The sequence below is a fragment of the Artibeus jamaicensis genome, unplaced genomic scaffold (genome assembly GCF_021234435.1).
Source record: "Artibeus jamaicensis isolate MK-2021 breed Jamaican fruit bat unplaced genomic scaffold, CSHL_Jam_final contig_384, whole genome shotgun sequence".
Lineage (NCBI taxonomy): Eukaryota > Metazoa > Chordata > Mammalia > Chiroptera > Phyllostomidae > Artibeus > Artibeus jamaicensis.
This window is the reverse complement of record NW_026521810.1, coordinates 9,457,745-9,475,616: the sequence shown is the minus strand read 5'-3', so window position 1 is coordinate 9,475,616 and position 17,872 is coordinate 9,457,745. Positions and strand designations below refer to the sequence as shown.

The 17,872-nt window shown below is 40.7% G+C and overlaps 1 protein-coding gene across 6 annotated transcripts in view; it reads left to right on the top strand.

Annotated features, from left to right (window-relative positions):
* The window catches only part of AFF3 (ALF transcription elongation factor 3), a 593,859-nt gene that overhangs the window by 458,865 nt on the left and 117,122 nt on the right, over positions 1–17,872 (top strand). For all 6 annotated transcript variants that reach the window (XM_053664620.1, XM_053664619.1, XM_053664618.1 and 3 more), the window contains one exon: positions 5,977–6,028. In XM_053664620.1, coding sequence (XP_053520595.1) covers positions 5,977–6,028 — 52 coding nt within the window. The remainder of the gene's footprint in view (positions 1–5,976; positions 6,029–17,872) is intronic.

Sequence of the window (17,872 nt, the reverse complement as noted above, 5' to 3'; positions counted from 1 at the left end):
CATCACCATTGCTTCAAAAGATGTAGCTATGACACCTTGGGTAGGAAAACATCAGAGTGGAGAACTCTTAGGTCACCTAGTTCACCCCTTTGTCTTGTTCCTGATTTCTGCATTTGCTTCCAGACTAAGGTACTTCATGTGTCTTGGACATACTACATCCCCCATCCCCCAGTGCAAGCCAATCCTAGACTCCCTGGTCCCAGTTAACTGGAGTGACATGACCTAAATTCTTCTCAATAAGTACAGAGGGGAAGGTGGTCACCCGTTTATGAAAAATAAGTCCAGGTGGTAGCACTGACCGAACAGAGCAGTGGACTTGAGAAAGAATGAAATGAGTTACATAACTTTCCCTCCTGTGTTCCAAGCAGTAGAGATGATGGCTTAGGGCATACCTTCAGAGGGGGGTACTTGTGTAACTTGCACACTGTCATGCACTGCTAATTGCTAGAATAAATACCTGCATATATGAGTATGTTCAAAGGAGAGTCATAAACATTTCTCTTTGGCTTTAAATCTCAAATAGAGGGGATAGCAGTACCACCAGCTATGGAAACAAATCTGGAAATCAAACAGCCCAATTAAAATTCATATTTTTTAAAAAGCCCTTAAGGTATACCTAAATGAAATGAATTTTAAAATACTAAAGTTTTCTGTTAAGGACCCCAAATCACAAGTAATTTCCCCAAATCCAGGGAAAATCCATTACTTAAAATCCTATTACTCTTCTGGGAAATGACTGCCATTATGTTTGCAGGTGGAGTGCCTGTTTGCAATACCTGTGTAAGACATGGATGAGCATGAGATGCAGCTGGCCGTCTGTTAAGAGTAGGCTACTATCTCTGCTCCCTGAGAAGTTTGGGGGCCTGCAAATGGAAGCACCAGCTACAACATAAATTTGTCTATGGCTCAATTAAAAATAATGTACATGGGGAAGTTGCCATAATCAAATATTCAAGTCTCTGGGGTTGTATTGAATTCCTCCCTTTCTGAGAGTTACTGAAGGAAGGTACATTCAGATGAGGCATTTGAGTTCTGTTAGAATTATGTTACGTCAGAGCATCACAATTTTAAGGCACTTAAAAATGGCTACAGTGGCAAGGCTGGTTTGACTGTCATATGTAAGGGGAATCAGCCCTGGGAGACAGGTGCTCTCCATGGGTAGTTGGCCACCACCCAGTGAACACATGAGTGAGTTAGTACATGGCTGAGAGTTTGGATGGCAATATTCCTGTTGGTGATGAGGCAGAGTTTCCATTCATCCTACACTTTGAGAGAGAGGTCCACCTGAGATGACACTTGGCCAACTGCTAGGGGAAATGTTTGTACTCAATTCCTCCTTTAGAGTCTGAGCTGACTCCTATCACACCCTTCTATACAGGTCACGCAAGGCCTTCTCTCTCTGCATGAAAGCTAAGACTATTTAGCCCAGGGCTCAAAACACTATGGTCCTTTGCACTAGCTGTTTGGGGACATGTTATAATAGGCCTGGGACAATAATCCTAAGAAACTGTTGTCTGACAAAGTTCCCCAATTAGAAATGGATAGAATCTCAATCACCTAACTACATGTTAAAGAAAAATCCTGCTTGAATGCCTTATGTGTTTCAGGTCTCAGTTACCTGGCAGACCTCACTGGGAAGTCATAGTCAGGCACTGACCTGATGTGCTTCTGACAGCAGTTCCTGGGGTGTTCAGGGCATAAATCCAGGTTTCTCTCACTGCTGGCTGCACCTCTGCTCTCTGGCCTTAATTTGATCTTATTGTCTATTTTATTTTAGTGTCCCTGTTGTCATCAGGCAGTGGGTCCTGCTGAGGGACCGGCCACGAGGCTGACCACAGCTCCCAGCATGTATCTCCTTGTGTAGTTGGGCTGATGGACATGTTTCCTGTCCTCTGTAGACATAGTCACATCGGATCAGTCAAAGATGGTGACAGTTATAACCTAAAATGTACATCCCCCTCCACAGCCTCTAGAGAACATCATCCTCTCTTTTCAAAAGTGGCTCAGTTTGAAGACTATATTGCAGAAGCATATTTGTCTCCTAAATGGTTACTCATGCAAATTTCTTAAATGTTCTAAGGCATTACCCTCAAAGGTAAAAGGAATGTTAATAAAAATGAACATCGATTGCATGCTTATTCTGTGCCAATTTCTGTGCTAAGCACTTCCCAAGGATTGTGAGTGACTTCTCTGAAAAACCTTGAAGGCAGTTGTCCAGTCACTTGGCTGGTTGAGTGTCAGACTCAGCCTGGGCGGTCTGACTCCAGAGCCCATGGCTCTGACCACCACACCTGCTGCCCAGTAGTGCTTACCTCAGAGGGGTTGCTCTAGGGATAGGATGAGGTGACGTCTAGAAAGTGCTCAGCAGGCCTGGCCAGAACAGTCATTCAGCCTTGAGAGCTGCAACTGTATGGTAGGAGCTCAGTCACCTTGGAGCACTCTGAAGGACGTGAAGGGGAGGGGTTCTGGGTGGGTGGCATCATCAGTTGAAGGCCCATGGTGCTCTGATGTATGGGTGTAGGGGTGTGGCAGGGTCCTCGGGCATGCCAGCATGGTGCTGAAGCGCAAACCCTGTGCTTATGTGCAGGTGACCCATCCCAAACTCTCCTCAGCCTTTCTAAGCATCAGTGTTTGCCTGCCTTCCTTTTTCAAAATGTAATCAGAGATCCCCCACCCATATACCATGGCTAAGTGTTGGCTTAACCAACACTTAGTTGGCATACTCTTTTACTCTTGGTTTAAAGTTTTTGTTTGTTGCTTGTTCTTATTTAATACACCTGTACTAGTCTATTTCCTTTTGAAAGTAGATAAATGATAAGAAATGTTGTTACGTGGTTGGGATCGGAGTTGGGGGCACAACTACAGTGGTGACACTGACATGCGTGTTTCAGTGGAGGCAGCCAGGCCTCTCCTCCTAGGCACACGCTGAGCAAGCACTGGCAGTATTTAGGGTGCTGTGGCTATCACAGTTGTCTTCTTCTCTGGCCATGTTTTGCTGTTCAGCTATAACCTCCAATACTCTCTTGTTCCTCCTTAGGCTCTCTCAGAGGCTACTTGGATATTTCCCACATTAAAAGTGGGCAGTTTATGCTACATTTGATCTTAGCCAAAAGGCCAAGAAGTGATGAAAGTAAGCACTTTATTAATGTTAAGCCAAACTTGCAGCATGTAGTGAATGGGAATAAGTGCTGTGCTTTGGAAGTTGAGTCATGGGGACTCCGTGCTGTGGCCATCAGAGCAAAGCAGAAGGGCCAGGTCATATTCCTGGATGGCCTGAGCCTCAGTTATCTCAGCATTGTGTCTGCAATGGACTGGGGGCTCTGGGTGGCAGCAACTGTCTTTTCCTGGCATGGGTCACATGTGTTGGGAACAGCAGTATTGCTGTGGGTTGTGTCTCTTCGATTCATTGCCATTTCCTCAGACTCCAAGGTAGTCTGAAGTTTAAATGGATTCTAACTTCTCTTGAAGTCTCTAATGAATACAGACTATTTTTACATTTGATCACCAGTTTTTAGATATTAACCAGAAACATAATAGACTCCCTTTTTATATGAGAAATAGATTCAGTGTTAGAGAGATTACTACCACAAAGCAAGGTGGATCTCGGCTGCTTTTCTTCTGGAGATGATGACCAGAGGGATGATCTCACTACAGACATGACAAAGCTGGGTCCAGAGGGGCGATTCGCCTGGGATCAAGGGATGTGAGGGACAAAGTGAGATTTGACCAGAAACACATTCGTGTGTCTAGACATTTAGCACATGTTTTAAATGAACAAAACTGAACTGAACTCTCTACCTTAGAAGAGGCCCTGAGACACTGTTTTTACTGTTGTAGTTACTTTCAGCAATGCCTGCTTCATGTGCTGACCTAGTCGCATGGCTGGTTTGCAGCCAAGCCAAGTTCCCTTGCTTTGGGGTGTTTTAGTTTCCTGCTCTGGTTGACAGTGGCCTTCAGATCTGTGTACATGATTGCCCAAATAAAGATGAAATTTCTCAGTTACCCCTGACGTGACTTCCATGTAACAAAGGGGTTGTTAATGATGATTGTGTGTGTTCTCCCTTTCTATCCACTGACAGGACCACCCACGCTTAGAAAACCCAGTGCTCAAAGAGCAGCCTGTGATATTCAACCAAATTGCAGTTGGCAGTTTACCCCCAAAGAGGGAGTAAGGGGTGGAGATGAGAAATGGCCCTGCTCCCTTGGCATTTTTCATCAGAAAGGCATGTGAAAATAGGCCACCTTCTTGGGGAAGGTGCCCAGACCAACCCACAAACTGGTATCATGCTGTGTGTCTTCACTGTGCTAGTCCCCAGAGACTCAAGGACAAAAAAAACACAGTCCCCTTCCTAGGCTCTTCCCAAACAACGCTCTAATAAATCACCACGGTGTCTCTTGTCTTTGAAGCCTGATGTACGAGTTCCTAGAATCAAGGAAAATGAATGACAAGTCAGATGGCCATAGCAGTTGGGAACATAGCTCTACAGTCTTTGTTGATGTCGTGTTTGTTTACTTGAGGTTTAAATAATCAGTGAGTGAGACTTCTTGCTGCTGGTAGAATCGCCATAACCCATGAGGAAACAGACATGGCATCCTAATGGTTATGGCTTCAGTGATATGTCAAAGTTGTTTAGCAATTCCTCAGTACAGGAGTTTTCCTACTTTATAAAATAGGTCCACGTCCAGGAAGTTAAGTGACTTCCCCCAAGCACAAAAAATCTGGGTTGGGCAGAACTCTGCCCATGTCCCAACCTGGGAAGTTTTTATCCCGCTTTCACCCCCAAAACCACTGACATGATTAATTAAAATAGAGAAATACAATGATGATAGGGTTATAGTTGGCTTTTAAAGGAATCAAGCGCAGTTGAGGGGACAGTCTTTGGAAGGCAACTTCAAGGAGGAGAGTAAGGCCTTTCGAGCACATGGGCTCAAGGGCCTACCGACTGATTGATCTCTGATGCCCCAGGGTTCTTCCGAAAAGTCTCTCCCCACTGCCAACAGAATAGCTCTACAGTCATTTTTGTTATAAAGTGTCCCTAAGTGAGACTTCTTTCAAAATGACTTCATCTGAAAACTATATTCCATAAAGAAACAATTCAGCAATGCTGATAAGAAAATCATTTTATCATCATCAGAAATCACAGGACCCTGGTCTGTGTGGCTCAGTTGGTTGGAGCATCGTCCTGTAACTGAAAGGTTGTGGGTTTGATCCTCGGTCAGGGCACATACCTAGGTTGCGGGTCAATCCCTGGTCCTGGCAAGGGTGTGACCCTCCCGTCCAGGCACATATGGGAGGCAACCAATCAATGCTTCTCTCTCACATAGATGTTTGCCTCTCTCCTTCCCCCTCTCTCTTCCTCTGTGTCTAAACGCAATGAAGAAATGTCCTCATATGAGCATTAAAAAATCAGTGTTTTAAAGTATTTGGGGTTTTTTTGTTGTTTTTCTTTTTTTATGGACCCAAAGGTAGCTCTGTCATACACATCTGAGGGATGCAGAGGGCACTTGGGAGTTGCCCTCAGAGTCTTTCTGAAAGGTTCTCTCCTATTTGGTCTTCCTTATCCAGCAGAGTCTTTGGGCAGAGCTCTGACTTGTGGAGACCTAAGCAGCTGTAGCTCACACTTACAGCTCTTGGCAGAGGTCTGCTTGCCCTTTGATTCTGTTTACTAGGAATGGAAATGGAGACATAGCACAGCACCTGCCACATGGAAAACACTGAACAAGTAATTGTGGGATTAAATTTCACAAGGAAAAGCAGCCCATCTTATCCTATGACTAATTATGAGGGTGAATTTTCATGATGTGGCAGTTTGTCACTCCTAAGTGCATCACAGAAAAAGGGCTTAAAATGAATACTTTTTAAAATTAGTTAAGTCAAATAGACTTATTATGGAAACACTGTTCTAATCCAGATACTTTGTTGGTAAATTATTTTGAATTTGCTAACTATCTGTATTTCTTTGTTCCTTCTTCCAGAATGCTAGAAGATGACCTTAAGCTAAGTAGTGATGAAGAGGAGAATGAACAGGTAAGGTTATCTTTTACATTGTGCTGTTTGAATGCGGCATGATGATGCTGCCCTGAGAGATCGACCTGGTGTCCCCTGAGTCATACAAATGCTGACTTATGTTCTATGATGCTGGGTGTCCTCTGCTAATTACAAGATGCAATGCCATTGGGCAAGTCTGTTAAAATATCTTGGCTCTAATTTCCCTTAAAATTGTAACTTTGTGCTTTTTATGGCACTGAAACCAACAACAGCTATTATAAGGAAGCTGACTGGGGTCAGGCTTGCTTCAGTGAAATAGAAACTCTTTTTGGAAAGCTAACCAGCCTTCTAGAGATCAAACATGTGATCTTAACATCATCAGCATGCAACAGGCAAGCTGTAAGCATTAAATATTGAGAAGTCTTATACAGATATTATTAACATTGAAAAGATGCAAGCATGGAGGTGAGCTAAAATGATGAACAAAAAATCATCATGTCAGAATAGCCTGTTTGTCTTAATGATAAATGTGCTTGAGATGTTCTCCTTTGGTGTTGATTTATCAGCTCAAGACACCAGTCAGGGGTTTGTAAATGTTCTTCTGATCAGTCCGTTAAAGTGAAAAAATATCCACTTAACATTCATCACTTTCACCTCCATACTTCAGGCAACGCTTGTACTTTAAAGCAAGTTTGAAACCGCTGAAGACAGATTTTCCTACATTTCTGTTTCCTTTTTCTTGTTACCAGTATTGTATTTTGTCAGGTTTGGATAAATGTGATAGGTCTAAAAACGATTCAGAGGTTTTTTCTAAGTCATTTTTACATGTGCTACAAGACACTTGTGCTATTCAGTTGCTCTTGAGAGAGTCGATTTTTTATAAGGTATTACAGAATGCAGCGCAGGTAATGCCCCTGTCTAGACATGTGAATGCAAATAATGCACAGAGAGTGCAGAGGTGAAAGAAAAGTCAAAGGAAACTTCCAGGAAGAGCACCTGAGGCGAATGTGCTGTGGGGTCACAGAGGGGTCTCTCTCCTTGTGAGAGGTGGGGAGGCAACCAAAGAAGAGACGGAGCCTGAGACAGAACTCGGTGAATCTTGAGACCGGATGGGCGAGTGGAGAAAACCTCAGGTGGAAGGATGTTAACCGCGTGAGGGAGACCACTCGAGCCTTGGAGGCCTAGAGACTGATGAATTTGTTTTAGGTGCACACACCAGGGTGGGCAGCTATGCATAACACAGCAGCTGTGCTAGAACCGGAGAATGACTTCACTCCTAATTTTGGTTCCTTGCCTCTGTGACTATAAGCAAATGATTTCATCTCTGTGAGTGTTTTCCCAAGAAGTCCAGATAGGTGTATTGTGGATTAAGTCATATCAAATGTGTAGATTGTGTAAACTTTGTGATAGAAGAGGGGTTTACAGCCCTGACCAGTGTGGCTAAGTTGGTTGGACATCATCCCACAAAGCGAAAGGTCACTGGTTCTATTTCCAGATAGGGCACACGCCGGGGTTACAGATTCAGTCCCCATCGGGGAGTGTACGAGAGGCAGCTGATCGATGTTTCTCCCTCCTCTCCCCTCTCTCTAAAAATAAAAAATAAATAAAATCTTCTAACAAAATATTACAGGAAAGGAATTAACAATTTCATTCAGCAAGACTTTTCTTAATTTGGAAAGAATTTCCTGAGTTATTTCCAGGAAATATTTCTACTGCAAACTCAGTTTCAAAAAACCAGCTATCGAAGATTCCTTGAAGGCAGCAAGAACTTTTTGTTACCTCCTCTTGCTTTATTAGTGACTTCTTTCTCATCTATAGCCGTTGATAACATTGTATTGTGAATATAAGGTCAAACCCTTTATTCTTGCATTTGGTCCCCATTCGTTTGCAGCTTCCTACCTTTTGCAATGAAAGCAGCTGACAGAATGAATGATTTTTATACAGTAATCTCCTGTCTTTTAATTAAGGCTTCACAGAGTGGTTTTTGTGTGGTAGTTTCAGTGATTGCTGTAACACTAATTATATTAAGTTATTGGGCTCTGGCCTGTAATTATACCCTGGCCTAATCACAAAATTGTAATTTCCATGCTTCTAAAAAAAAGTCTAATAATATGGTATTTTTTTTCTTTCTAATACCAAAATACAACTGTGCCCTGAAAGAATGGATGGAGCCTGTGCACACTTGTAACACACCATGCACATATGGCAATTCCCGGCATTTGGCCGATACTTAAACAACACGAATGATTTTTCAGATGTAATCAGTTTGTGTCTTAACTCAAAACCTTTCAAAAATATATTGTGCATTTCCCTGTCTACGTAAATATAGTAAAGTAAAATGCTTAACTTTTCCTTACACAATACCTAGTTGTCCTGAGACTATTGGTCACTAGCCTTCATAGCCACTGTGACAAAGAGACACCTACAGAGCATCCAGTTGCTGCATCTGCTTGCCCTTCCTAAACTATCCTCGGACACTAGTGTGTGTGAATACTCCTATCTAATGTTTCCTTTCTCCTTATTGTCTTTGTGCTCTCAAAGATAAAGAAAAGGTAGTTTAGTGGGTTAGAACAGGTTCAGCAGCCCTGCTCCCAGGGTTCAAATCCTCCCTTTACTACTCAGTAGTTTTACAACGTTGGTCCACCTCCTGAACTGCTCTCTGCTCTAGGATCACCATTTGTAAAACTGGAATTAATATGAGGTCCCCAAAGCCTGCCACTCCCTCGGAACTTGTGCTTACCTGTCATCTTCATGTCACCGGATCCAACAGCCTTCCATCCTTTTTTTGTTAACTTATAATTGAGCAAACCATACATGGAGAAAAGTACATCTAAACTGAGAATGCAATTTTGTGAACATTCAGAAGCCACACACAATTCAACTTTTTGGTGAGTGTGTTCAACTTGAGTAGATTATCCCAAACCATTTTCCAAAGTGGTTGTGCAGTTGACACTCCTACTGGCAATGTAAGAGTATTCTAGTCAATCCACGTCCTCACATTTGCCTCTTTCTGTTCATGAGAAATACCATTCTTATTTTTCAATTATAATATTTTTATTGATTATGCTATTACACTTTTCCCAATTTTCCCCCTGTATCCACTCTCCACCCTGCCCCTGCAACCCTCCAGTGTTTCCCCCCTTAGTTCATGTCCATGGGTTGTACCTATAAGTTCTTTGAGTCCTCTGTTTCCTAAATAATTTGGACCTCTCCCCAGCTATTTTATGCCTACTAATTATGCTTCTTCTTCCCTGTACCTTTCCCCTCCATTCCTCCCTTCCCCCTCCCCACTGAAATCCCTCCATGTGATGTCCATTTCTCTGATTCTGTTCCTGTTGTAGTTGTTTGCTTAGTTTTTCTTGTCATCGTTTTTCTTTCTTTTTTTTTTTTAGGCTCATTTGTTGGTAGTTGTGAGTTTGTTGTCATTTTACTGTTCATCTTTTTTATCTTCTTTTTCTTGGATAAGTCCCTTTAATATTTCATATAATAATGGCTTGGTGATGATGAACTCCTTTAACTTGACCTTATCTGGGAAGCACTTTATCTGCCCTTCCATTCTAAGTGATAGCTTTGCTCAATAGAGTGTTCTTCAATGTAGGTCCTTGATTTTCATGACTTCTAATACTTCTTTGCAGCTCCTTCTTGCCTGCAAGGTTCCTTTTGAGAAATCAGCTGATAGTCTTACAGGAACTCCTTTGTAGGTAACTCTCTCCTTTCCTCTTGCTGCTTTTAAGATTCTCCCTTTATCTTTAGTCTTGGCTAACTTAATGATGATGTGCCTTGGTGTGTTGCTCCTTGGGCCCAACTTCTTTGGGACTCTCTGGGCTTCCTGGACTTCCTGGAAGTCTATTTCCTTCACCAGATTGGGGGAGTTTTTCGTCATTATTTGTTCAAATAAGTTTTCAATTTCTTGGTCTTGGTGTTCCTCTTCTCCTTCTGGCACCCCTATAATTTGGATATTGGGATGTTTCAGGTTGTCCCTGAGGTTCCTAAGTCTCTTCATTTTGGGGGATTTGTGTTTCTTCATTCTGTTCCAGTTAGATGTTTATTTTTTCCTTTTGTTCCAAATTGTTGCTTTTGATTCCTGGTTTCCTTCCTGTCACTGTTGGTCCCCTGGACATTCTGCTTTACTTCACTTTGGGTATCTTTCATTTGTTTTTTCATTTTCCAACCAAGCTCAATCATTTTTGTGAGCATTTTGATTACCAGGGCTTTCCATTCTCCATCAGATAGGTTGGCGATCTCCTCCTCACTTAGCTCTCTTTCTGAGGCTTTATTCTGTCCTTTCATTTGGGCCATATTTCTTTGTCTTGGCGCAGTTGATAGGTTGTGAGGGGGCAGGGCATTAGGTTTTCACTGGGGCAGGGAAACCGTCTTTGCTGCCCTGCAGCGAAAACCTGTTGGGGAAGGGCCAGAGAGGGAATAGCGTGGTGGCCTGCTGGTCTCTAGCGTACTTTTCAACGGACTCTTGTGTGAGACTGGGTGCTTTTCCTACCCCTGCAACTGCCGCAACTGCCACAACTACCATAGCCCACAGCCACCTCTGAGTCCCCTTAAGTCAGCCCCTCCCTCGCAGCCCACCAAGCTGAGCAGCCAGCCCCACCCGTAAGGTCTGCTGCACCCTCAAGGTTTTTTTTGAGTCTGCTGCATGATCCACTGCCTTAGCGGTCTGGTTGTTCTGGTTGATTTTTTCTTTAATTCCTTTGTTGTCAGAGTTCCATTCAATTTGATTTTCTGGTGTTTTAGGTTGTTTATTGATTTCAGGTTGGTTGTTATCCTCCTTTTGGTTGTGCAAAGAAGCAAAGGGTCTCTGCCTATGCCTCCATCTTGTCTGGAACTCAGGATATAAATATCATTCTTAAGGTTTCTTGTTTTGTATCATCTTTGTCTGGTTTTGATATAAGGCAGGCATGTCAAACTCATTTTCACCAGGGGCCACATCAGCTTTGCAGTTGCATTCAAAGGGCCAAAGTAATTTTAGGACTGTGTAAATGTAACTACTCTTTGACTGTTAAGGAATTGAAATTACATTCGGCCCTTTGAAGGCAACCATGAGGCTGATGTAGCCCCCAGTGAAAATGAGTTTGACACCCCTGATATAAGGCAATAGTGACTTATAAAATGAATTGAGAAGTGTTCCTGCTCTTCTCTTCTTTGAAGAGATTGAATAAAATTAATGGTACTTCCCCTTAAATGTTTGTCATAATTCCCTAGTAAAACTATGGGGGCGTGGAGGTTTTAAAAACTTATACACATTCTGTTTTTTTTAATAGTTAATGGGTTATTCAGATTTTTTTATATTGGTTAGGTTATGGTAGTATGTGCTTTCCAAATAATTACTCCATCATGACGTTTTAGTTGTCATATTTATGTGTGTAGAACTATATTGTCCTTTTGATGTCTGGGGTTATAGTGATAGCCCGTCTCATTCTTGATACTGATCTTCTTTATTTTTGTCTTTGTCATTCTCTCTGAACATGTATTGATTTTATTGATCATTTCTTTTTTTTTTTTTTAAATTTTATTTAGTTATTTTTTCAAGTACAGTTTTTTGTCTATTTTTCCCATCCCAGCCTCCCCTGCCCCTTACTCCCCACCTCCCTCCCATTTCCTCCCCCCCTTAGTTCTCGTCCCTATGTCCTTCCTATTTGTTCCTCCAAATCCCTCCCCCTTTTTCCCCTTAACTTCCCTTCCTTCTCCCCTCTGGTCACTATCCCCTTGTTCTCTATTTCAGTGTCTTTGTTTTTTGGGTTTTTTTTTTCTGCTTACTTGTTTGTTTTGTTGTTTAGCTTCCTGTTAAAGGTGAGATCATATGGTATTTGTCTTTCAGCACCTGGCCTATTTCACTCAGCATAATGCTTTCCAGTTCCATCCATGTTGTTGCAAAGGGTAGTAGCTCCTTCTTTCTCTCTGCAGCATAGAATTCCATTGTGTATATGTACCACAATTTTTGGATCCTTTCAAACTTTTTGTTTCATTGATGTTCTCTGTCAGGTTTTCTATTTTCCATTTTGTTGATTTATCTTTATTATTTGTCTCCTGCTTGCTTTGGCTCATTTTCCTCTTCTTTCTCTAGTTTCCTGAATAAGCTTAGATTTTGCTTTGAGACTTATCCTCTTTCATAATGTAAGCATTTAGTGCTGTACATTCCGCTCCCACCACTGCCCAAGCTGTATCCCACAAATTTTGATATGTTGTATTTTCATTGTCATTCAGTTAAGTGAGACTTCCTTTTTGGTACATGAATTATTTAGAAGTATATTGTTTCATTTCCAAGTGTTTAGAGATTTCTTGTCATCTTTTATTGGTTTCTAGTTTGGTTCCATTATGTTAAAAGAACATCTTCTCTGTGATTTAAATTCTTGTGAATTTATAGAATATTTTTATGGCCCCAGATATGATCTATGTTGGTATCTATTTCATGAACACTTGAAAAAATCTGTATTCTGCTGATGTTGGGTAGAGTGTACTATAAATATCAATTATATCCTGGTGCTGAGTTATTCTGTGTCCTTGCTGACTTTCTATACAGTTGCTCTATCAATTGTTGAAAGAAGAGTGTTGAAATCTCCGACTATAACTGTGGACTTGTCTATTTCTCCTTCCCATTCATACACTTCACATATTTTGCAGCTTTGTTATTTGATGCATAACATTTAGGGTTGCTCTGTCTTGGCTGATTGACCCTTTTGTCATTGCAATGTCCTTTCTGTCTGTGCTAATTTTTTTGTTCTGAAGTCTACTTTATCAATGTAGCCACTGCATTATTCTTTTGACTAATGTTTGTATAACGTAACTATTTCCATTCTTTATATTTTCAACCTACTTATATCATGAAAATTTGAAATGAGTTTCATATAGACAGCATATTGTTGTTGTGATTTAATCCACTTTGCCAATGTCTGTCATTTAATTGATATGTTTGGACCATTTGCATTTAATGTCATTATTAATACATTAGCACTTAAGTTTCCCACTTTATTTTTCGCTTTCTGTTTGTTCTTTTATTTTCTTTTTTTGTTTTCCTTTTTGGCTTCCTCTACTTTCCTTGAATGTTTTGTGGAACTCCATTTTTACTTATCTATAGTATTTTTTATTTTTATTATATCTCTTTGTGTAGCTTTTTTAGTGCCCGTTCTAGGTATCACATTATGTATACATAACTTATAACAGTTCACTGGTGATATCATTCTATAAGTTTTTTCCCTCAGTATCCTATAATTATGACCATCACAGAATGGATAATATGTGGATAATATGGGACTTGTTTTTCTATCTTCTTGACTTCCTGAGTGAGCATCCTGAATCCCATTTTGTATCTCATTTCTTTTTATTTCCCTAGTGAATACCATGGCTGGCTGGCATCTAATAGGAAGGTCTCACCTTCCCATAACCAGATCCACACAACTACCTTTATCTTTAATCTTTCTCTCCCTTTCCTCTATTACTGAAAACACTACATTCCTCTTATCAAAAATCCATCCCATTTCCTCTCAGTTATGTGGGGACTTGTTCCCTTAACTTCTGTCCCACCCCTCCACCAGAACTACTCATTGGATCAGCAGTGACATCCACAGATCCAAATGTACTGGGTTCTTTTCAGTCTCTTATCTTACCAGAAAATATACAGCATTCAGCACTGAAAGCTATTGATCACCCGCCTTTCTTGAGGTGTCTTATACCAAACTCATCTGTTTCGTTTCCTGCCCTTCTGGCTGTTTTTTCTCAGGCTTCCTTGCTGACTGCTCCTTCTCTACCTAACCTTAAATTTTGAAGCCATTTAGCTTTTATTCCTGATTTCTCTTCTCCACTTCCTTCTCTCGACTTCCTCCCCTACTCCCTTCCTCTCCGTCTAGGTGACCTCATCCGTTCCCATGATCTTATGTGCTTACAATTTCTAAAGTTATATTCTCAGCTCAGAGCTCTCTTCTGAACTGCAGACCTACTTGACTTTTCCACTGGGATGTCTCATAAGCACTTCACATTCTGGTCTTCCACTCCTTACCCACCCACACTCAGATATGCTCTTCTTGTGAATGTTTCCACTTCTAAAAGTGGAACTGCCAGATGCACTGTTTTTCAAGCCTAGAAATGCTGGATCATCCTGACGACTCCTGTTCCCACTTAAATGTTAGTTTCATCACTAAGTCCTGTAAATTCTACCTCCAAAATTAAGTATTAGTCCATACTGGATCATCTGGATCATCTCTTTCCATCCTGGATCATCTGAACCAGTCTAGTAGACACTGGCATGTTTCTATTCCTTATCTTCTATAATACAATTTCCTCATACTCATCTCTTAAAAATGTAAATAAGATGAAGTCTTTTCTTGGTCTAACACCCTAAATATATTTATCATTCCACTTTGGATAAAACCCAGGGCCAACACTACCCTACGTAGCCTGGCCTCACCCACATCACCCACTCTGCCCCTTCACTACACATTGAGCTCATTCATAGTACTTCAGCCACATGGGCCTTCTCTCAGCTCCTCCAAGCCACACTCAGCTTCCTCAGGGCCGTCATAGTCTTCAACGCTCTCATTTTCCCTGACCATCACCAATCTACCTAGAAAATGCAGTGTAACTTTCACTTCCTCAAGACGCTTCCTCCTTATCTAAATTGGACCGTGATTAGTCCTTTTCACAATAACTTCAACCTTTCTTCTTAAGTCTCATTATAATTTTAGTTATGTGTTATTTTTACATTTTAGAATATCTATTTCTACCAACTACACTGGAGGTTTCCTGAGGGCAGCGACTGTGTCTAGCACAGCAGAGGTGCTAAGTTATTGCTGAATGGATTCATGGTTCAGAGCTTGGTGTTGAGATGAGCTGACAGCATTTCCTGCTGTCCACTGTCCATTGTCAAGGATTACTTTCTCTACCTTTATTTCTTTTACCGAACACTATAATTTTTCAAATTAGTCCTACCCAAAGATCAAAGGTATTGACAGAAGACCGAAACATAAGACCCAAGATCATAAGTTGACTATAGATTAATGCACAAATAATTTACCTATTTAGGAGGGAGGCATCTCTCCAGTCTCCATATAAATGTTTATAGCCACTTATTTAATAGGCTTAATGCCAAGCCATATTGAGGTTATAAATTTTCAGAAATTATCTCAAACAGAAGTCTTCAAAACTAAGAGAATGGGTTTCTCCACAACTGTCCCTTACAAGGATAGCAGAATTTTTACTATAACCTCTAGAGATGGGGTTGTGATGTTTTTTACTCAGAAAGTTTAGAGATGTAATTGAAGTGGAAGCATATTCTCACATTTGCTCCTATAATGTTCATACTTGATGCGGCTCAAAGTGGGAGTAGGACAAACAATAAGAGAATCAGTTCCCTTGTTTATCTTGGTACAGGAAGGACACATGACACATGTAGCATCTTTGTTTGGTGTCCTTTTCTGTAATTATTGGTTTCAATGATTCCAAAGAGCAGTGTTTTTCTGGAAGAATGTGAAGTAATTAGAAGATTACTTCTAAGACAAAATCACTTCTTAAGACAAAATTATTCCTGAAGTTACTAAGTACCAAAGAAACATTTAAGATGGATTTGGAGGGAAGATATGAATTATATTGCACGTCTTTCCATTTGTTGAAAAGGACTGCCTTGCCTTTCATGTCAGGGTGAGCTGGGGAGGTTGGACACAGCAGATATCTAGATGAAATTGTTACAGCTAAGGCATCAGGAGAGTTACACAGGATTAAGGCTCTCAGCAAGGAGCAGCCAAGATAGTGTCAAGTGAAGGTAGTGTTTCAGAGATGGCAAATACAAAAGCTTGGGGAGTGTAGGGAAGCAGGATCCAGCTTGAATGGCTGCATATGTGCCTACAGCTTCCAGTAATTATATTATCCACACGTATTAGGCAGCCTTTTCATTTTAATTATATAACCGCATTTTTCTCTGTAAACGAGCAAGGTTTGCCCACTTAAACTGACGATTTTAATTTTGCAGGCCATGATCATTGGGTAAAATGTGTAAAGGGATATGTTCCTACTGGCATAATTTACTTCTTACCATGAAGAAAAGTTACCTTTTAATCCCCAATCAATATTTGGAGAGCACAATTCATTTAATAGACATCTAGGTAGTTAACATAAATCTTCTAGTTAAAGAGCCTATCCATGTCTTATTTGAGTGCATGGACTACTAATCGTATCTCTCTAAAAGAATCTCAGTGTGACTTGAGAGCCTGGCTGCACCAGGGTGTCAGGACTGTAGGTGGGACAGCTCTGAGTGCTGAATTGCTCTTCTTGCATGTTGATACCTTGGGCTTCTCGTGGGGAGGCACAGGGAATATTCCTGTGCTGATTCTCTGCTCTTTACCTTAGAGGTCACTGGAAAACAAACATCAGCTTGGGGTATAATATTAAAAGCAGATTGCCCACTGCAATGGATGTTGTTCATTTTTTCCCTTGTTCCTTTTTAATATGACAATTGCATAACAGAAAGCCTGTCAATCAGTGACCAAATGAATTAGCTGAATGATATGCAGACGTGGAATAAAAATATAGGAGGTTTTCGCAGCCCAACTGCACTTCCCTGGGTACATTTTTCTTCTCAGGATCAGCTTGGTTGATGCTGAAGTTCTTGGCCTGTGAAAATTTATTACCCGCAGAGTCAATCTGCATTCAGGCGGCCAAGTCTGAATAAATAGAGTCATTGTGCTTGTCTGGGATTTGTGGCCAGAGTTCATCCAGTCAGCTTGACATTCACATCCCAGGAGATTCATAAAAGCCAACACCCTGGTATGTGCTCTTGAATCCTGCCAAAATTGTGCAGAATTTTATAAACAGGAGTTGAAATAGTAATCAGGACCAGGTTTGAGGGGCAAGGCTCCAAAGTCAAGTTTCTTCTGCATTAGAAATGAGCTGTATTGTAGATATTATTGGTGGTCAAATAAGAGCTAGAAAACTTTTATGTAAAAGTAATTCTGAGAATGATCTTGAATGCCTCCTAAGTGCCATACTTTGTACAAGATGCTGGCTCATTGATTTTGATGAATTCCAGATCAGTAATATTCCTTATGATAATTTAGCCTCAGAAATTGGAAGTGAATTTTAAATGCCAGGAAATGCCCTTCCTTCGATGCCTATACAAAACCAGCATTTCGTATTACATATGCTAAACCTAAGAGCAAAATAGAAGAAAAAGAGTAGTTTAACTTTGTATGTTTAGTCTTATGCAGTTTAACCATACTGAAAAATTGGTTTCTTTTTAATATGGACACAGAACAATAATTCTAACTGAAAACTACTGCCTTATCAGATCTTCGTCATTGGTATGTGAAATAATAATATATTAGAACCTTCAGTCACAATCAGTGAAACCCAGTGTTCATCAGATGGTTTCTGTTTGTTTTTTTTAAAGTCCTAAAACTTAGTTAAGTAATTACATTTTATCAGGAAGATGTTACTGTCACCATTAGGCAAATGTAAAATTCTTTTAAGATGACCAGTTTCATTATATCATGCGGCTCTATATAAACATTTGTGAAAAGTCCTGGCCTAGGTGGAGAAACACAAGAGTGTAATTGCCTTTTTTTCGTGTTAATGAACTGTAATTTCCAAAACTGAAATGATCAGCCACCTTAAATGTCACTGAACACAGATGTAAAAAGGCCCAACCCTGTTTCCTAAAATATTTTCTCAGATCTGCTCTGGGGACCTGATTGAGATCAATGTAGATTTGGTTGCGTCCGACCAGGCTGGACCATACGATACACTGTCAGTCGGAGGACCCTGAATGGACATCGGGAAAGTGGAAACATTTTATAAATATTACAAGATGATCCATTCAATTTGGTAAAACAGATAACACAAAAATGAGAATCACTGCTTTATGAAGCTGAAGAATTCACTAAAGGA